Source organism: Lepus europaeus, chromosome 2 (genome assembly GCF_033115175.1).
Source record: "Lepus europaeus isolate LE1 chromosome 2, mLepTim1.pri, whole genome shotgun sequence".
Lineage (NCBI taxonomy): Eukaryota > Metazoa > Chordata > Mammalia > Lagomorpha > Leporidae > Lepus > Lepus europaeus.
Genome location: NC_084828.1, coordinates 54,795,243 through 54,811,812, shown reverse-complemented (window position 1 = coordinate 54,811,812; position 16,570 = coordinate 54,795,243). Strand labels below are relative to the sequence as shown.

General features: G+C 39.6%; 1 protein-coding gene across 2 annotated transcripts in view; it reads right to left on the bottom strand.

Moving 5' to 3' along the window:
- The window catches only part of TBC1D23 (TBC1 domain family member 23), a 78,229-nt gene that overhangs the window by 36,064 nt on the left and 25,595 nt on the right, over positions 1–16,570 (bottom strand). For both annotated transcript variants that reach the window (XM_062206919.1, XM_062206915.1), the window contains exons 3-8: positions 16,158–16,263; positions 13,913–14,117; positions 7,255–7,378; positions 3,615–3,739; positions 3,481–3,527; positions 2,531–2,634 (exon numbers count right to left, since the gene is read on the bottom strand). In XM_062206919.1, coding sequence (XP_062062903.1) covers positions 2,531–2,634; positions 3,481–3,527; positions 3,615–3,739; positions 7,255–7,378; positions 13,913–14,117; positions 16,158–16,263 — 711 coding nt within the window. The remainder of the gene's footprint in view (positions 1–2,530; positions 2,635–3,480; positions 3,528–3,614; positions 3,740–7,254; positions 7,379–13,912; positions 14,118–16,157; positions 16,264–16,570) is intronic.

Below are 16,570 nucleotides of genomic sequence, written 5' to 3'. Positions count from 1 at the left end.
AAGCCATACACAAAGTCCCTGCCAGTTTAGACAAGATGAAAGACCAAAAAAAAAAAAAAAAAAAAAAAAAAAAAAAAAAAAACCACATTCTACACAGCTATTTTCCAATTATCAACTACAGTTAAATATTAAATGTTAAAAATATTTGGTCACAAGTTCTCATATCTTTAAAAAATGTGGCAGAATTGTAAAAATCATGTAACATAATGTTCTATATCAGTCTGCTAGAATTTTCCATTACTAGTGTAGGTTATTTACTATTTCTAAAGAATAAAGGATGCTTTTTTAAAAGACAAAAAAAAAAAAAAAAAAAAGACCTCTTTTTTACTCAGTATCCTAAACTGCCATAACACCTTCTAACTTACTCAACATTGTTGGAAACTGCAGTGACCTACATAAGGAAATTATTTAAACAGCTGAAATTAGTTCCTAGAAACAAATCTAAATTATTTAAGAAAATGGTTTTTTAAAATGTTCACTCATTTTTATTTATTTGAAAGGCAGAGCAACACACAGAAAGAAACAGAGAGATCTTCTATTTGTTGGTTTACTCTCCAAATATCCCCAAAAGCTGGGGCTGGGGAAAGCCAAAGCCAGGAGCCAGGAACTTAGTACAGGTCTCCCATATGGATGGTAGTGACTGAAGCACTTGTGCAATCATCACTGCCTCCAAGGTGCACCAGCAGGAAACTGGATCAGAAGCAGAACAGGCCGCCGCGGCTCAATAGGCTAATCCTCCACTGCGGCACCGGCACACTGGGTTCTAGTCCCTGTCGGGGCACTGGATTCTGTCCCGGTAGCTCCTCTTCCTGTCCAGCTCTCTGCTCTGGCCTGGGAGTGCAATGGAGGATGGCCCAAGTCCTTGGGCTCTGCACCTGCATGGGAGACCAGGAGAAGCACCTGGCTCTGGGCTTCGGAACAGTACGGTGCACCAGCCACAGCGCGCTGGCTGCAGCGGCCATTGTGGGGTGAACCAACAGAAAAAGGAAAACCTCTCTCTCTCTCTCTCTCACTGTCCACTCTGCCTGTCAAAAAAAAAAAAAAAAAAAAAAAAAAAAAAAGCAGCCAGGACTTGCTCCCAGGCACTTCAACATGGGATGTTGGTACCCCAAGTATTGGCTTAACCAACTCTGCCACAATGCCTGCTGCAACAACAACAAAAATTTTTTAAAGATTTATTTATTTATTTGAAAGTCAGAGTTACACAGAGAGAGGAGAGGGAGAGGGAGAGGGGGAGAGGGGGAGAGAAAGGGAGAGGGGGACAGGGGGGGGGGGTCTTCCATCTGATGGTTCACTCCCTAGATGGCCACAATGGCTGGAGCTGTGCCAATTCGAATCCAGCAGCCAGGAGCTTCTTCTGGGTCTCCCAAGTGGGTGCAGGGGCCCAAGGACTTGGGCCATCTTCTACTGCTTTCCCAGGCCATAGCAGAGAGCTGGATTGGAAGTGGAGCAGCCAGGTCTTGAACTGGTGCCTACATGGGATGCCGGTGCTTCTGGCCAGGGCGTTAACCCACTGCGCCACAGCGCCAGCCCCAAAAAAATTTTTTAAAAAGGTTTCCCTTGGCTGTCTTCTGAAACACTATACTGAACACAATATTATCTCAACATTACAGTGACATGGTAACTACCAAGTAGAAATGATTATGGCAGAATGCTTTTTTTTTTTTTTTTTTTAAAGGCAGGGATAGATGTTTGTTCTAGCCATTGGGATGCCTGTGTCCCATAATGAAGTGCCTGGGTTCAATTCCAGCTTCCTGCCTTTGCAGGCCATGGGAGGTAGAAAGTGATGGCTCAGCTGCTCAGATGTCTGCCACCCACAAAGGAGACCTGCAATGAATTAATGTTCCTGGTTTGGGCTGGCCACAGCTAGGAGTGAACCAGAAGATGGGAGCTCTCTTTGTCTCTGCTCTGTGACTCTTGAATAAATAACTAAAATAGACAATTAAAAAAAGACGCCAAATATTAATGCTGTCATAGGCTCCTGAAGTCACTGACAAACCTGTTTGCTTTGTAAATACAAAGCTGTGCCTCTTTCATTATTAGCTTTTGCTTCTTAGATTCTTATTTTCTAGGAGTTCACATTGGTCATGCTTCTAATTTAGTGTTTTTTAATTTAAGTACATGTCTTCTAAGGATATAGGTCTCTTTGGAAATAAGTGACTTTTTTAAACAAGACACCTCTACAACATTAAGGCTGTGCAAGGCTGAACTCATACATATTCTCCAAAGAATTTTTGTAGTACAATTTTTAAAGTCAAGAAAGCACTAATTTAGTAAATACATCCCAGTCAGCTTTTTCACAATTAGAAAAAACTAATAATTAGTACACAGGTAAGCTGGTTTCCAATATCTTTTTAAACCCGTCTCTTCTACTAGGGAGATACTCACAATGAAAAAAAAAAAATCACCCAAAATTGGAACATATAAAAAGAATGATAAACATGTTTTAACTGAAGTGGATGTAAGTTAAATAACAAAATAATGTACAAAATGGGCAATACAGAACAGTAGGTCATTTCTTGTCTTTTACCTTCCTAAAAGAGGCTGGTGTTTTACTGCAATAATACTGAGCCAGAGAAAAAAGGTCTTCAATGTCTTCTACATTCAAACTGGATGGAGTATTTTCCAAGAACTCTGAAATATAATTGCAGATATGACACTTAATAAATACTACGTAAATGGAATCTCAACAATAATACATTTTTCAGGCTGTCTATGGAGAAGTGGATACCCCTAAAGGAGCAGAAACTGTTCACATAATTCTCCTTTAGGTGTGAAGGATGGGATCAGGCAATTAAGTCAATTCATCAGCTTTAATCAAAATTTTTTTTTATTCATTAAAAAATAGATGAAATGTCAGGAGCCCTAAAAATAAAAAAATTACTAAGAAATAATTCATCATTTAAGGAACTGTATATTGTTGAGAAAATAAAAGATAAGTCATTATATTATAATTATACAAATATTATCATGTGGGTAGTACAAAGTGTCAGGCATTAGAGAAGAAGTAGCTTTCTGTACAGAAGCAAGTGTAGGTGAAGAATCCAAAAGGAGAACCAAAGTTTCACAATGAAGATGTTGAAGATGTTGGGTAAGCTGTGTATAAAAAACTAAACTAAGGGATGAGAGAGGAGGACATTCTCTTGAGCACTGAAACCAAATAGTATATGGAAAAGAATGAAAAACATGAAATGATGAATAAGGATGGCAAAATCAGGAAAAATGCATAGGGTCTTCCAAAAGTTCACGTAAAAAATGTACTATGAAAAACTGCATGGATCTTGAAATTTTATCCACAAAATAGCTTTTTCCACAACCTTTTTAAAGTATTCTCACAACCTATAAAGGTTTGTTCTGGAGTGTTTAAAGAAGTGACAATTGAATGGAACCTCAGAACTTTTCTTATGGATGAAGAAGCTGATTTTTAGAGAGATTAACTGAACTGTAATTAATGTTTTCTCTACACTGAATAATACTTACGGATAACTTCTTCTTTGCTGTCTGATTCTTGTGCTAAAATAACTTCTCTGTAAAAGAGAATCAAATTTGAATTAAATATTACCAGAGTACCCTGAGAAAGGAGAGGAAACAAATCTAAGCAACTTGGTACTTACTTTGCATTAACAAGAATTATTAACATTAAGAAATAAATAAAAAATGGATCTGCTTGTTGTAGATATCCATCCCATATTGCCTGAGTGACTTCAATGGAACAGTAACATGCAAAAAGGCTTCCAAGCTGTAATCAGGAAATGAAATGAAAGATATAAACCACTGGAGCTGATCTGCTCTCTTAAAAGTATTAAAGCAAATTAATAAGTAATGTTACATCAAAATATCTACACCTAATATTTAACATGCATCTTAATGTCAGTGTATGAAATCCAAAGGCAAAACATGTGAATTAAAGGCACAAATGAGCTATTCACTAGATGTGTGACTTATACATATTATTTAAAGCTTCCATTTCTACTAGTGTAGTTAATAACAACAACAATAATAAAAAGTATTACTACTGCCCACTTTTGACCTTTGTTGTAAAAAAGAGATAATTAACCTAGACCATCTCAAGTAACTAACACACTTCTCTGCTGTATCATAACTAATATAATTACCCACAAAGTTCTATAAGGTTAACAGGGTAATTATTATTAATTAAGTACACTATTGATTTGACAAGGTGATTGTGATGCTCAAACATAGTAACTTAAGAGCACTTCACAAAATTTTAATGATGATATAAAAATTGTTCCCAAAGCTTACTTGTACATTACTTTAAAAAGATGAGACAATACTCATATCTTTCTATAGTTTTCAGCAGCTCTATGGTTCTGTATTTCAAATCAAGGAGTTATAAATATATAAGCTTCTCTATAGCCCACTTTTGTTTTAAACTACATGAATTCAGTGCTATGTTTAGATTGCTCAATTTTCATCAGAAAGAAAAACAATTCAATGTAAAGGATTAAACTTAAAATGTTTTTAATGGCTAAAGGGACCTAATTGAAACACATTTAGTGCAGAATTTTTACTAAACTACTACCACATATTACTTCCTGTCTCTTATTTTAATTCTCACAAAAGGCCTACAAAAGTATATTTTCTTCTCATTTTACTGATGAGGAAATAGACACATCAAAGAACTCTTTTGAGCACACAGAGTTTGTGAGTGGTAATGCTGGGACCAGAAAAAAGGCTTGAGACTCCATGGCCCATTTAACTGTCATTACACTTGACTCTGAGGCTTTTAAAAAGTATGTAAAGCCATTAATTTTTTGTTGTTGTTTGAAAGATTACTACTACAAACACAGACTAGAAGATGTAAATACAAACAGAATAGTAACATATAGCTATCCTTATATTCACCTAGCTAATCTAAAGCTACCATTGCATTGCTCATGGTTATGGATTCCTTAAGTTTAGGAATTAGTTTTAATTATTTCACCTGATGATTTTGAAAAAAAATTTCAATTCATCAACATGAATACTAGCAGAAAGAATGAACTATGTGGCACATCAGCTGAAGAGAAGCCAGTTGTCTCAGGACTCAGTTTAAACCGCCTTTACCAGAACTGAATACTAATTTAGAGTTCTAGCAAACAGAAATGGCATTTCCTAGGCAGAGATACCTCTATTAATTATTAAAAAGGTGAAGAGAAATAGTTTTATACTTTAACATAAATAACTAGCTATAGTAGCAACACATGAATATCAGAAGGTAGAAAGTTTAAGGTATTTTATTATTTCAACTCAGTGACAAGATCATGGTTAAGAAAGAACCAAAGGACAGGTTCCTTAGGGCATGCATTTGGTACAGTGGTTAAACTGCTACTTTGGATGCCCCTCATCCCATATCTGAGTGCTGGTGTGAGTGCCAGCCCCTCCACTTCATATCTAGCTTTTGCTAAAACACTTGGGAAGGCAGAAAATCATTGTCCAAGTGCTTGGGTTCCTGCCATGCCTGTAGTAGACCCAGATGGAATTTTGGGCTCCTGGCTTTGACCTAGCCCAGCCCAGCTGTTGCAGGCATTTGGCAAGTGAACCAGCAGATGGAAAAATCTGTCTCTCTACCTTTCAAAAAAAAATTTAAAACAAACCAAAAAACAGACTAGGGTACTGAGGTTTGTGATATAATGAGCTCAGAAGTGAAACCAGTTAGGATTATCTAACTACCATTTCCTGATTGCTTACTAATTCCATCATCTTCTGAGATAAATAATATTATTATTCCCACTTAACAGTTGAAAAAATCGAAGCTCTGAAATTTAGCATCAAGATTATACAGTTTGGCCGGCACTGTGGCTTAATAGGCTAATCCGCCTTGCGGCGCTGGCACACCGGGTTCTAGTCCCGGTTGGGGCGCCGGATGCTATCCCAGTTGCCCCTCTTCCAGGCCAGCTCTCTGCTATGGCCCGGGAAGGCAGTGGAGGATGGCCCAACTCCTTGGGCCCTGCATCCGCATGGGAGACCAGGAGAAGCACCTGGCTCCTAGCTTCGGATCAGCACGATGCGCTGGCCGCAGCGGCCATTGGAGGGTGAACCAATGGCAAAAAGGAAGACCCTTCCCTCTGTCTCTCTCTCTCACTATCCACTCTGCCTGTCAAAAAAAAAAAAATATATATATATATATATATATAGTTTATAAGTGGCAGAAATGGGATTCTTTATAAAGAAATGTTACAATACAATCAAAGATTATGTTTATTTTTTAATATAGAGTCTTCCAGTACCTAGTTATTATTTGAGAAAGATCTTCAAGTTAACCTAGAAGAGCAATTTTCCCTTAGAAGTCACCAAAACTCTTTACAAGGGTGTCTGTGAGGTCAAAGTTATTTTTGTAATAATACTTCTAAGACTTAATTTGCCTTTTTCATAATCATTTCCTCAAAATGCACAGAAATTTCCAAAGACAATATGCTCCATCACAGACTGAAATAAAAAAGTAGTTATGAGAATCCACCTGTCTTTAATCTCACTAAGTATTGTGGAGATTTACAAAAATATAAAATAATGCTACTACCCCCAATAACTTTCTTTTTGAGAATATAGTTGTTTTTCATCTAAAAGTTGGTTATTTATGTTAACAGGCAGTAAACATTACCTTTAAATGATCCAATAAATGAGCATATAAAATTCTTTAGCTTTATTTTTTAATCAATATAATCCATATAAATAATAGATAATCATAAACTTTAAGAGTATAAAGGGTCCAGACAGCAAAAGGATTGAGAATTACTGACCTAGGATAAGACTTCTCGATGAAAACAATACAGAAGGACACAGCACTGAACTGTACTTGATATTCTAACCATTTGATAACCTTAAGTAATTCTCCTTATGATTGGATGTCAATTCTTTGTGCGCACCATTAACAATTTAAACATACAGTTTTGAATTGAACTGATATATAGCATATATTTATACATAATATATGCATGTGTTTAAATATGTAAATAGATCAATATAAAGTATATATGTATAAATTAACATATCATGTATTTATACACTAAATATCTATTAGTTATATGCCCACAAATAAGTAAAACAACAAAAGGCTTAACTTTCTATCAAATAATCTGAACTAATATTAAGTAATGAGTAAAAAAAGTCATTTTAAAATGCCAATAGTTTTACTCCTTTGATTTAAATAATAATGGTCTTTTCTTTCTCTTTCTTGGAATTAAAAAAACCCACCTAACTATAGTTTTATTTAAATCTATTTTTCATTAAATGTTCCTACTTTCACTTTATTACCCAGTTGAGTGCATAGGAGTCTGGAGTAATTTTCTTTGTATCAAGAAGAGAACAAAGCTCAGGCTCATGGTATTGGATGAGTAATCGGAAGAGGTGAAATGGTCTCCCTTTCAGGGAACAGTCCCTAGAAAACAAGAGAAGCAAAGTTCTTTGCATTGACAGTTCAGAATATTTAACATCAATAGTCAATCCTCCAATATTCAACTCCTTCTTTTTCCTGACCCCACAACACCTGAACACCATAGTATTTACAACAGGCCTACTTGACAGAATCAGGAAGAGCTCTCCTGCTAATACCTTTCAAACTTCATTAAAGTTTTTAGAAACAGTAAGTCTAGGCATAATGGATTAAGCCACTGCCTGCAACGTCGGCATCCCTAATTGGTACTGGTTTGAGTCCCAGCTTCTCCACTTCTGCTCCAACTTCCTGTTAATGGCCTGGGAAAGCAGCAGAAGATGGCTCAAAGTGCTTGGCGTCCTGTACCCATGTGGGAGACCCAGATGAAGCTCCTAGCTTCAGCCTGGCCCAGCCCCAGCCATTGCAGCCATTTGGGGAGTGAACCAGCAGATGGAAGATTTCTCTTTCTCTCTCTCTCTCTCTCTCTCAACTCTGCCTTTCAAATAAATAAAATAAATCTAAAACAACAAAAAAAGAAAAGAAATAGTAGGCCTATGGCCACTTTGGGGAGATTCTCTCCAAGTCATCACTCAAGCAAGAAGACTATAGGGATCACTGAAAATAGCACTTAGGTTATTTTGATAAGTTTGGGGGCCCCAAAGGAGATATGGAGAATCTGGAAGAAGTTCAGGCACCTTGTTCCCTGCCAACTAAGAGCTTCAGCTCCAAAATTTACATACTCAGAAATGTCCTTTAGCAAAGGTACAAGTCTGAAATGGCTACAGATTAACATTTCATAATAGTATTCTAGAGCATTTAAAGCTAAGTGGCTTGGGTACTAGGCGCTGACAGTGAGTTTCAGAAGGTGCCAAATATTTTTCTTGTTCAATTACTGTTCCACTCAAAGTTATTGTGAGAAAAAAATGAGAAAGCTGAATGTGAACACTGTTTTAAAGTAAAAGGTGCAAAATTTATATTATACCATTTCTACTATCACAATGCTTCTTATTAAACAGAAATCACACTGCAAGAAACTTCAAAAGTAGAAATTATTTAAAAAACAGAAATAATTATAAGAGGCCTAATGATACACTCTGGGCCATGGATTTCCCATAGTTTCTAGCCATTACCTCAGGAAGCATCTCAGTCTGTACAGATTTAAGAAAACTCCTCTGCTAAGATAATGGTAGCCACTCAAACCCCTGAACCAAAAGGTGCTGTCCCTAAACCATGGTACCTAGGCACCTGAACCCAAAGACACCCCCTGCAGCAGGTCCAGATCTGGTCCACACACTAGGCTCAACCCTCAGGAAGCACAGTTGCTTCCTCCTTCCAATGCTCAGTCTGACCTTGAACTCCTTATCTTCTAACTTCCACATTAAGTAGCACTCTTTGAAAATCTTTTGTGACTAGAAGATTTGTTAGATACTACTGTATTCACATGAATTCATTTTAGTGTGTCCATGTTTACAGTACCTCAAAACAGAATTGACTTATCTCACTGAAAAAGTATCTCTCAAAATATAACTGATTTTTGGTTGTCTGAATTACTGAATATAGAAAAATACTTTTTAACCACTATAGTTAAAGAAGCAAGTGAGGGTGTTTGGCACAGAAGGTAAGTTACCACTTGGGACATCGACATTCCATACTGGAGTCTCTTAGTTCAAGTCTCAGCTCTCTTCCCAGTTCTAACTTCCTGATAAAATGTACCCTAAGAGGCAGCAGGTGATGGCTCAAGTGCTTGAGTCCTGCCATCCCACATGGGAGACACAGACTGAGTTCCTAGCTCCTGACTACACCCCAGCAGAGCCCCAGTTGCTGTGAGCATTTGGGAAGTGACTTAGTGGATGGGAGATCTATGTGTCTCTGTCTCACTGCCTTTCAAATACATAAAACAAATTTTAAAAAGACAAAAAGCACTGCAAGCACAGCACTCATAGAGTCTGACTGGCTAAAGTGTGGTGTTACTGTGAACAAGGTGATGACTAAATAATCTTCATTTGGACCAGCAGGCTTCACTAATTACTCCATTCAGCTTTTGTTCTGGGATGCATTCTACTGGTCACAAGGGAACAAAGCAAGTGCATCTAATGGATCAGCAAAAATCTGTAATAGCTCAAGGCACATGTCAGCCCAATAAAAGTCAGTTTTTATGGAAGAAATAACATGTGCCAGACTCTGAAATAAGCACTTTACAAGGTAATTTCATATTGTCATCACAAACAATCCTATGAATTATATACTCATTCTACAGATGAGAAAACTGAGATTGAATTGAGGTCAAATAGCTCACCAAAGGTTACAGACTTGCACACGTTGGGGCCAGCACTGTGGCGCTGCAGGTTAATGCCCTGGCCTGAAGTGCCGGTATCCCGTATGGGCTCCAGTTCTAGTCCTGGCTGCTTCACTTCTGATCCAGCTCTCTGCTATGGCTTGGGAAAGCAGTAGAAGATGGCCCAAGTCCTTGGGCCCCTGCACCCACTTGGGAGACCCAGAAGAAGCTCCTGGCTCCTGGCTTCAGACCGGCACAGCTCCAGCCATTGTGGCCATTTGGGAAGTGAACCAGCGGATGAAAGAACTCTGTCTTTCTGCCTCTCCTCTCACTCTGTGAAACTCTTTCAAATAAATAAATCTTAAAAAAAAAGTCTTGGCCGGCGCCGCGGCTCACTAGACTAATCCTCCGCCTTGCGGCGCCGGCATACCGGGTTCTAGTCCCGGTAGGGGCACCGATCCTGTCCCGGTAGCCCCTCTTCCAGGCCAGCTCTCTGCTGTGGCCAGGGAGTGCAGTGGAGGATGGCCCAAGTCCTTGGGCCCTGCACCCCATGGGAGACCAGGATAAGCCCCTGGCTCCTGCCATCGGATCAGTGCGGTGCACCGGCCGCAGCGCGCCTACCGCGGCGGCCAATGGAGGGTGAACCAACGGCAAAAGAAGACCTTTCTCTCTGTCTCTCTCTCACTGTCCACTCTGCCTGTCAAAAAAAAAAAAAAAAAGTCTTGCACACTGGAAACACAATTAAATCATTATGCTATGCTACTGTTACATATATAAAATCTGATACTACAGTAAGAGGCATTTTGGGGGAGGGCATGTGGTTTAGTGGTTAAATTACTGCTTGGGATGCCCACATTCAATATCAAACTGTTTGGGCTGGCGGCGTGGCTCACTTGGCTAATCCTCCACCTGCGGTGCCGGCACCACGGATTCTAGTCCCAGTTGGGGCACCGGATTCTGTCCCAGTGGCTCCTCTTCCAGTCCAGCTCTCTGCTATGGCCCGGGAAGGCAGTGGAGGATGGCCCAGGTGCTTGGGCCCTGCACCCGCATGGGAGACCAGGAGGAAGCACCTGGCTCCTGGCTTCGGAGTTCTTGCTTACTTGACTTGACTCCCCGCTGTGTCTGACTGTCCCTGGGATTGGGGGGAGCTGGGGAACAGGTGAGTGGCGCACTTACCTGTCTTCGGATCCAGTCCATCCTCGTTCGGGTGGACTAAGACTCTGCATCTGGCGCCCAGCGTGGGGCATGACCAGTAACTTTTTGGCCGAAGCCAAGCGGTCTCTCAGGGTAAGTGAAACCCTCAGCAGTATGGGTGATGCAGTTTTGTCCCAAAAGGACACGGCCTTAAAGGCCTTACACTATATATTAAAAAGTGTCTGGGAAGCCGTCATAACCTTGGCCCTTTGGAGTCAGGCGGCCAATCTCTTTTCTTGGAACACTTGGTCACGGGTGGCAAAAAAATGACCTAAATCAAAGATCTCTTTGAGTGAGATCCCAGCAGAAAGAACAGGCCATCAAAGAAGGAGGTACCTTTCTCTGAAGGGAGGAGAGAACTTCCACTTTGACTATGGCCTTGTCTAAATAAGATTGGAGTTGGTGAACTCAAGAGGCTTCCATAGCCTTGGCAGCTCATGACAAGAGCCTAGGGTGATTACTGACGCCATAAATAAAGTGCAATTGTTAAATCAACAACAGGAGTCACTGTGCACTTACTCCCCATGTAGGATCTCTGTTCTCAATGTGTTGTACTACGTGAATTAACGGTATAACTAGTCCTCAAACAATACTTTATACTTCGTGTTACTGTGTGGGTGCAAACTGTTTAAATCTTTACTTAGTATACACTGAATTGATCTTCTGTATTTAAAGATAATTGAAAATGAATTTTGATGTGAATGGGATGAGAGAGGGAGTGGGAGATGGGATGGTTGCAGGTGGGAGGGAGGTTATGAGGGGAAAAAAGCTGCTATAATCTAAAAGTTGTACTTTGGAAATTTATATTTATTAAAGAAAAGTTTAAAAAAAAAGAATACTATTCAAGGGGGCACTGTGGCATAGGAGGTTATGCCTTTGCCTGTGATGCCAACATCCAAAATGGGTGCTAGTTTGAGACTCAGTTGCTCCAATTCTGATCCAGCTCCTTGATAATGTACCTGGAAAAGTAGAAGAAGACGGCCCAAGTGCTTAGGCCCCTGCACCCACATGGGAGACCTGAAAAAAATTCTAGGCTCCTTGTTTTGACCTGGACCAGCCCTAGCCATTGCAGCCATTTGGGGAGTGAACCAGCAGATGGAAGATCTCTTTCACTCTTTCTCTCCTCTTCTCTATCTCAGTCTTCCAAATTAAAAAAATATATATTTAAGGGAGAGTAAAAAAATAATTTGTATAAATCTAAAATCTGAAGTCAGGATTTTGTATGACACTCAATCTACCACTTTTTGATACTGCAGATAGTACGGAAGTGTAATTAGAGAGGGACCAGGTTGGGTATTCAGGTGTCCAGAGACAGCACTAGATTTCCATTGCAAGATAACCTCCTCCTTGGTCTGAATATATTCTACATCATATAAATGCAAGACAATAGAATGCTAATATAGAACTCAGAAATAGAGAGTGAGTAGGGGACATAAACAGTAGGAACAATTGCCTAGTTTGTGGTCTCATATTGTGAAATAGTAGGGCATTTCTGGGATTCAGCCATTGCTGCAGCATCTGTTCATTTAGTAGTTGTATAATGCCAAGTTACTATCAACTGCAAGGTGGTGTGCTGATAGAATTCTACTTATCTTACATCCTAATATGGAGGAAAAAGGTATTTTAAAATGAATTTCTTCTACCGTATTCTGTGTTCTTGCCAGGGGTAGTAATAATAACTTGAGCTGGAGTTCTGTGTAATGAGCAGAACTCACAGAAGCAGTAGCTGGAGGAATCTGACAAGACAGTATGGTATACAGAGCAATGTAAAAAACTTTCTATACTCCCAACTGCCAATGTCAGCACTGTCTCGAGAAAAAGCGGGACATCATGTCATTTGCTATTGTTAGCTCTATTACAGTTTGACAGGTGGAAGAAGTGATAAAATACCAATATAGGAGCTGGCATTGTGGTGTGGTGAGCAAGGCTGTTGCATGAACACTGGCAGCCCTCATAGGTGCTGGTTCATGTCCCGGCTGCTCCACTTCCAATCCAGCTCCCTGTTAATGGCCTGGGAAAGCAGCAGAGGATGGTCCAAGTGTTTGGGTCTCTGCCACCCAAGTGGGAGATCAGGTAAAGCTCTTGGCTTTGGCCTAGCCCAGTGCTGGCCACTGTACCTATCTTGGGAAAGAACCAGCAGATGGACGATATCTCTCTCTCTCTGATGGACAAATAAAATGTGGTATATGAATACAATTATTGGAAAAAAAAATGTCTAGTTTCTTTTGGTTCTAAAATTCTTTTCCACAGCAGTGGAAATCACAATTCTTTCTGGCTTCATGAGTACACCTTCCTACCATGATCTCCACCCACAACCACCTATATATCTGTCTGGTCTCAACTAAAGCATCACTATCCCAGATAATCCATCCATGACCTCCAGGGTAAACTAGGTCACCACTACTCCACAGCGTGAGCCCTCACAATCAATTTTAGAACATTTTCATCACCCTATAAAGAAGTATTCATTTTCCTCCCAACACTCTTTGACAACCATTAATCTACTTTCTGTTTCTATAGATCTGCCTGTCTGGGCATTTCATATAAATGGTGCCATATAACACGTGCTTTTTTGGTGACTCTCATTTTACTTATCATGTTTTCATGATTCATCTATATTGTCACATATATCAATATTTCACCACCCATTATATATTCCCATAGCATTCCAAATATCGTCTTCCTAATAGTACACTTCAATTAACTTCTTCAATGTCTATATTTCTAGGACCACATTCCAACCTGTAACCCCTGCACCTCAAATAAGACAGCATTACAAAAAGCTTTTCACTTAAACACAGTAATATTATTTTTATTTTATAGGAAAAGAAATCGAAATAGATACCATCAAATAAACCTGAAGAATTATGCTACATACATAAACTCTAGAAGCACAAATCAATAACTAAAGAATCTGTTAAAAAATGTTATCATGAAAATATTCAAACCTTTACTTTCACTAAAGAATTATTTGAATCTTATACCTTATCATCAAAGTAAACCTAACAACTTTAGTTCAAGGCACACTATATCTTTATCCATTTTTAAAAACTATTAAAAAAAAACTTTACCTGGGAATGTACTTATTCATGATAGCATAAAAGCAGTTGTATAAATCACTGCGTGGCAGTTGAAGATGCACCAGAGGTCTCAGCAGATGTATCCAACTAAGGGATGTACTATACTTAATGTTACGTGATTTACAATAAAAGGTAATTACAGATTCAATATCCAAAAGTAAATCTGCTGCCTTTTCCTCTGGCACTGAAAGCTGATCTAGAAAATAAATGTCAACATAATGTTATTCAAGTTATTGGACCTACTCTTTATTTACAAACATAAACCCTGCTAATGCATTTAGAGCATGACAAAGTAAAACCACCTAAAAGCATTTTTCCCCATGCTTACAGTAATCATTGGAACCCAAAGGAACAAAATAGGCAAAGTTCTTTGTAATATTTTGTTTTTAACTTTAAGCAAGATAGTGATCTAAAGAAAACTAATAGTAACAATCAGTTTCATGTAAGTATGTGTTTTCCTATCTGGTCTCTTAAGACAATATTCACTAACACTTAACACTTAATCATACTTGATGTACAGCATTAAATATAATAATAGCCAGTGTGAAGTAGAGGGGTATGCAAAAATAGGTATAACCTATATACCTGGAAAGCAAAAATGTGCTTTCTAGACAGATTATCATCTACCCTATGATGGACAGCTGCCACTACAGCTTTAGTAAAGTGGAGAGAAAGGGATTCATTCACCAAATTCACTTTCTTTTGCTCATTTTAGCAGCAGTGTTTCTATTGTGTCAATAATTTAACTAAAATATGACAGAAAGAAAAGCAAAAACACACCAACAGACTATAGACAGATTTTAAAAAGAGAAGTATGAACTAACTAGTCTATATTGTAAATTAAAATTTACTTCATGGGGGTGATTAGAAATCTATTCACCCATGATTTACAGCACTGTTTCTATAGCAGATTATGATCCAGAGTTGGAGATAAACTTCCAAAGCAAACTCTCTTTTGAGGATTGTATATAATCATACAATTCATTAATTATACAAAAGCCAGGTTTAAGACCGCAACAAAATGTACATGAAAATGACAGAATGTAAAAGTAGCAGTAAAGGGGCTAGTGCTGTGGCATAGAAGGTTAAGCCTTCGCCTGCAGTGTTGACATCCCATATGGGTTCGAGTCCTGGCTGCTCCACTTCTGATCCAGCTCCCTGCTAATGGCCTGGGAAAGCAATGGAAGATGGCCCAAGTCCTTGGGCCCCTGCACCCACGTGTGTAGCCTGGAAGAAGCGCCAGGCTCCTTGCTTCAGTTGGCTCAGCTCTGGCCATTGCATCCACTGAGGAGTGAATCAGTGGATGGACGACCTCCCTTTCTCTCTCTCTGCCTCTGCTTCTCTGAAACTCTGCCTTTCACATTAAAAAAAAAAAAATCTTAAAAAAAAGCAGTAAAAACTAGAACTTTCTTAAAATTATTGAACATTATTTCAAAAAGAATTTAAATGTAAATTTTTTTTTTTTTTTTGACAGGCAGAGTGGACAGTGAGAGAGAGACAGAGAGAAAGGTCTTCCTTTGCCGTTGGTTCACCCTCCAATGGCCGCCTTACTGCGGCCGGCACACCGTACTGATCCCAAGGCAGGAGCCAGGTGCTTCTCCTGGTCTCCCATGGGGTGCAGGGCCCAAGCACTTGGGCCATCCTCCACCGCACTCTGGGGCCACAGCAGAGAGCTGGCCTGGAAGAGGGGCAACCGGGACAGAATCCGGTGCCCCAACCGGGACTAGAACCCGGTGTGCTGGCGCCGCAAGGCAGAGGATTAGCCTATTGAGCCGTGGTGCCCGCCTTAAATGTAAAGTTTTTTTTTTTTTTGACAGGCAGAGTGGATAGTGAGAGAGAGAGAGAAAGGTCTTCCTTTTTGTCGTTGGTTCACCCTCCAATGGCCGCTACGGCCGGCACATCGTGCTGATCTGAAGCTAGGAGCCAGGTGCTTCTCCTGGTCTCCCACGCGGATGCAGGGCCCAAGGAGTTGGGCCATCCTCCACTGCCTTCCCGGGCCATAGCAGAGAGCTGGCCTGGAAGAGGGGCAACCGGGATAGCATCCGGCGCCCCAACTGGGACTAGAACCCGGCGTGCCAGCGCCGCAAGGTGGAGGATTAGCCTGTTAAGCCATGGCGCCGGCCAAAATGTAAAGTTTTAAAACTACAAGGTCTTTACAAATTCTAACAAGGTAATTGCTCTACTCAGAAATTATTTTCAAAAATTTTTGCTATTTAAAAGTAATTATTAAACTTACCAATAAACTCCAGGCAATCTTTATGAATAGTATTCTGTTCTGGCAGATCTAAAATACCATCCCATGATGCCAAACTGTCACCTTTTCCTGCAACACTCAGAGCAATCTGGAAGAAAGATTTTTTTAAAAAACAACTTGTTCCATATGTTATCTCTCATTCTTAGGAAATATACTACAATAGTGAAAGGCCTGAATTTAGGACTAACAACAAAGATCACAAAGAACCAAATGATGAGCACTTGGTCTTATTGAAATAAACCAACAAAGGAGGTGGTTATTGGTGCAGCAATTAAGATGCCATTTGGATGCCCGCATTCTTTATCAGAGCGCATAGGTTTGAGTACTGGCTCTGCTTCTGATTCTAGCTACCTGTTAAGCACACCTTGGCAGGCAGCAGGTGATAGTTCAAGTAC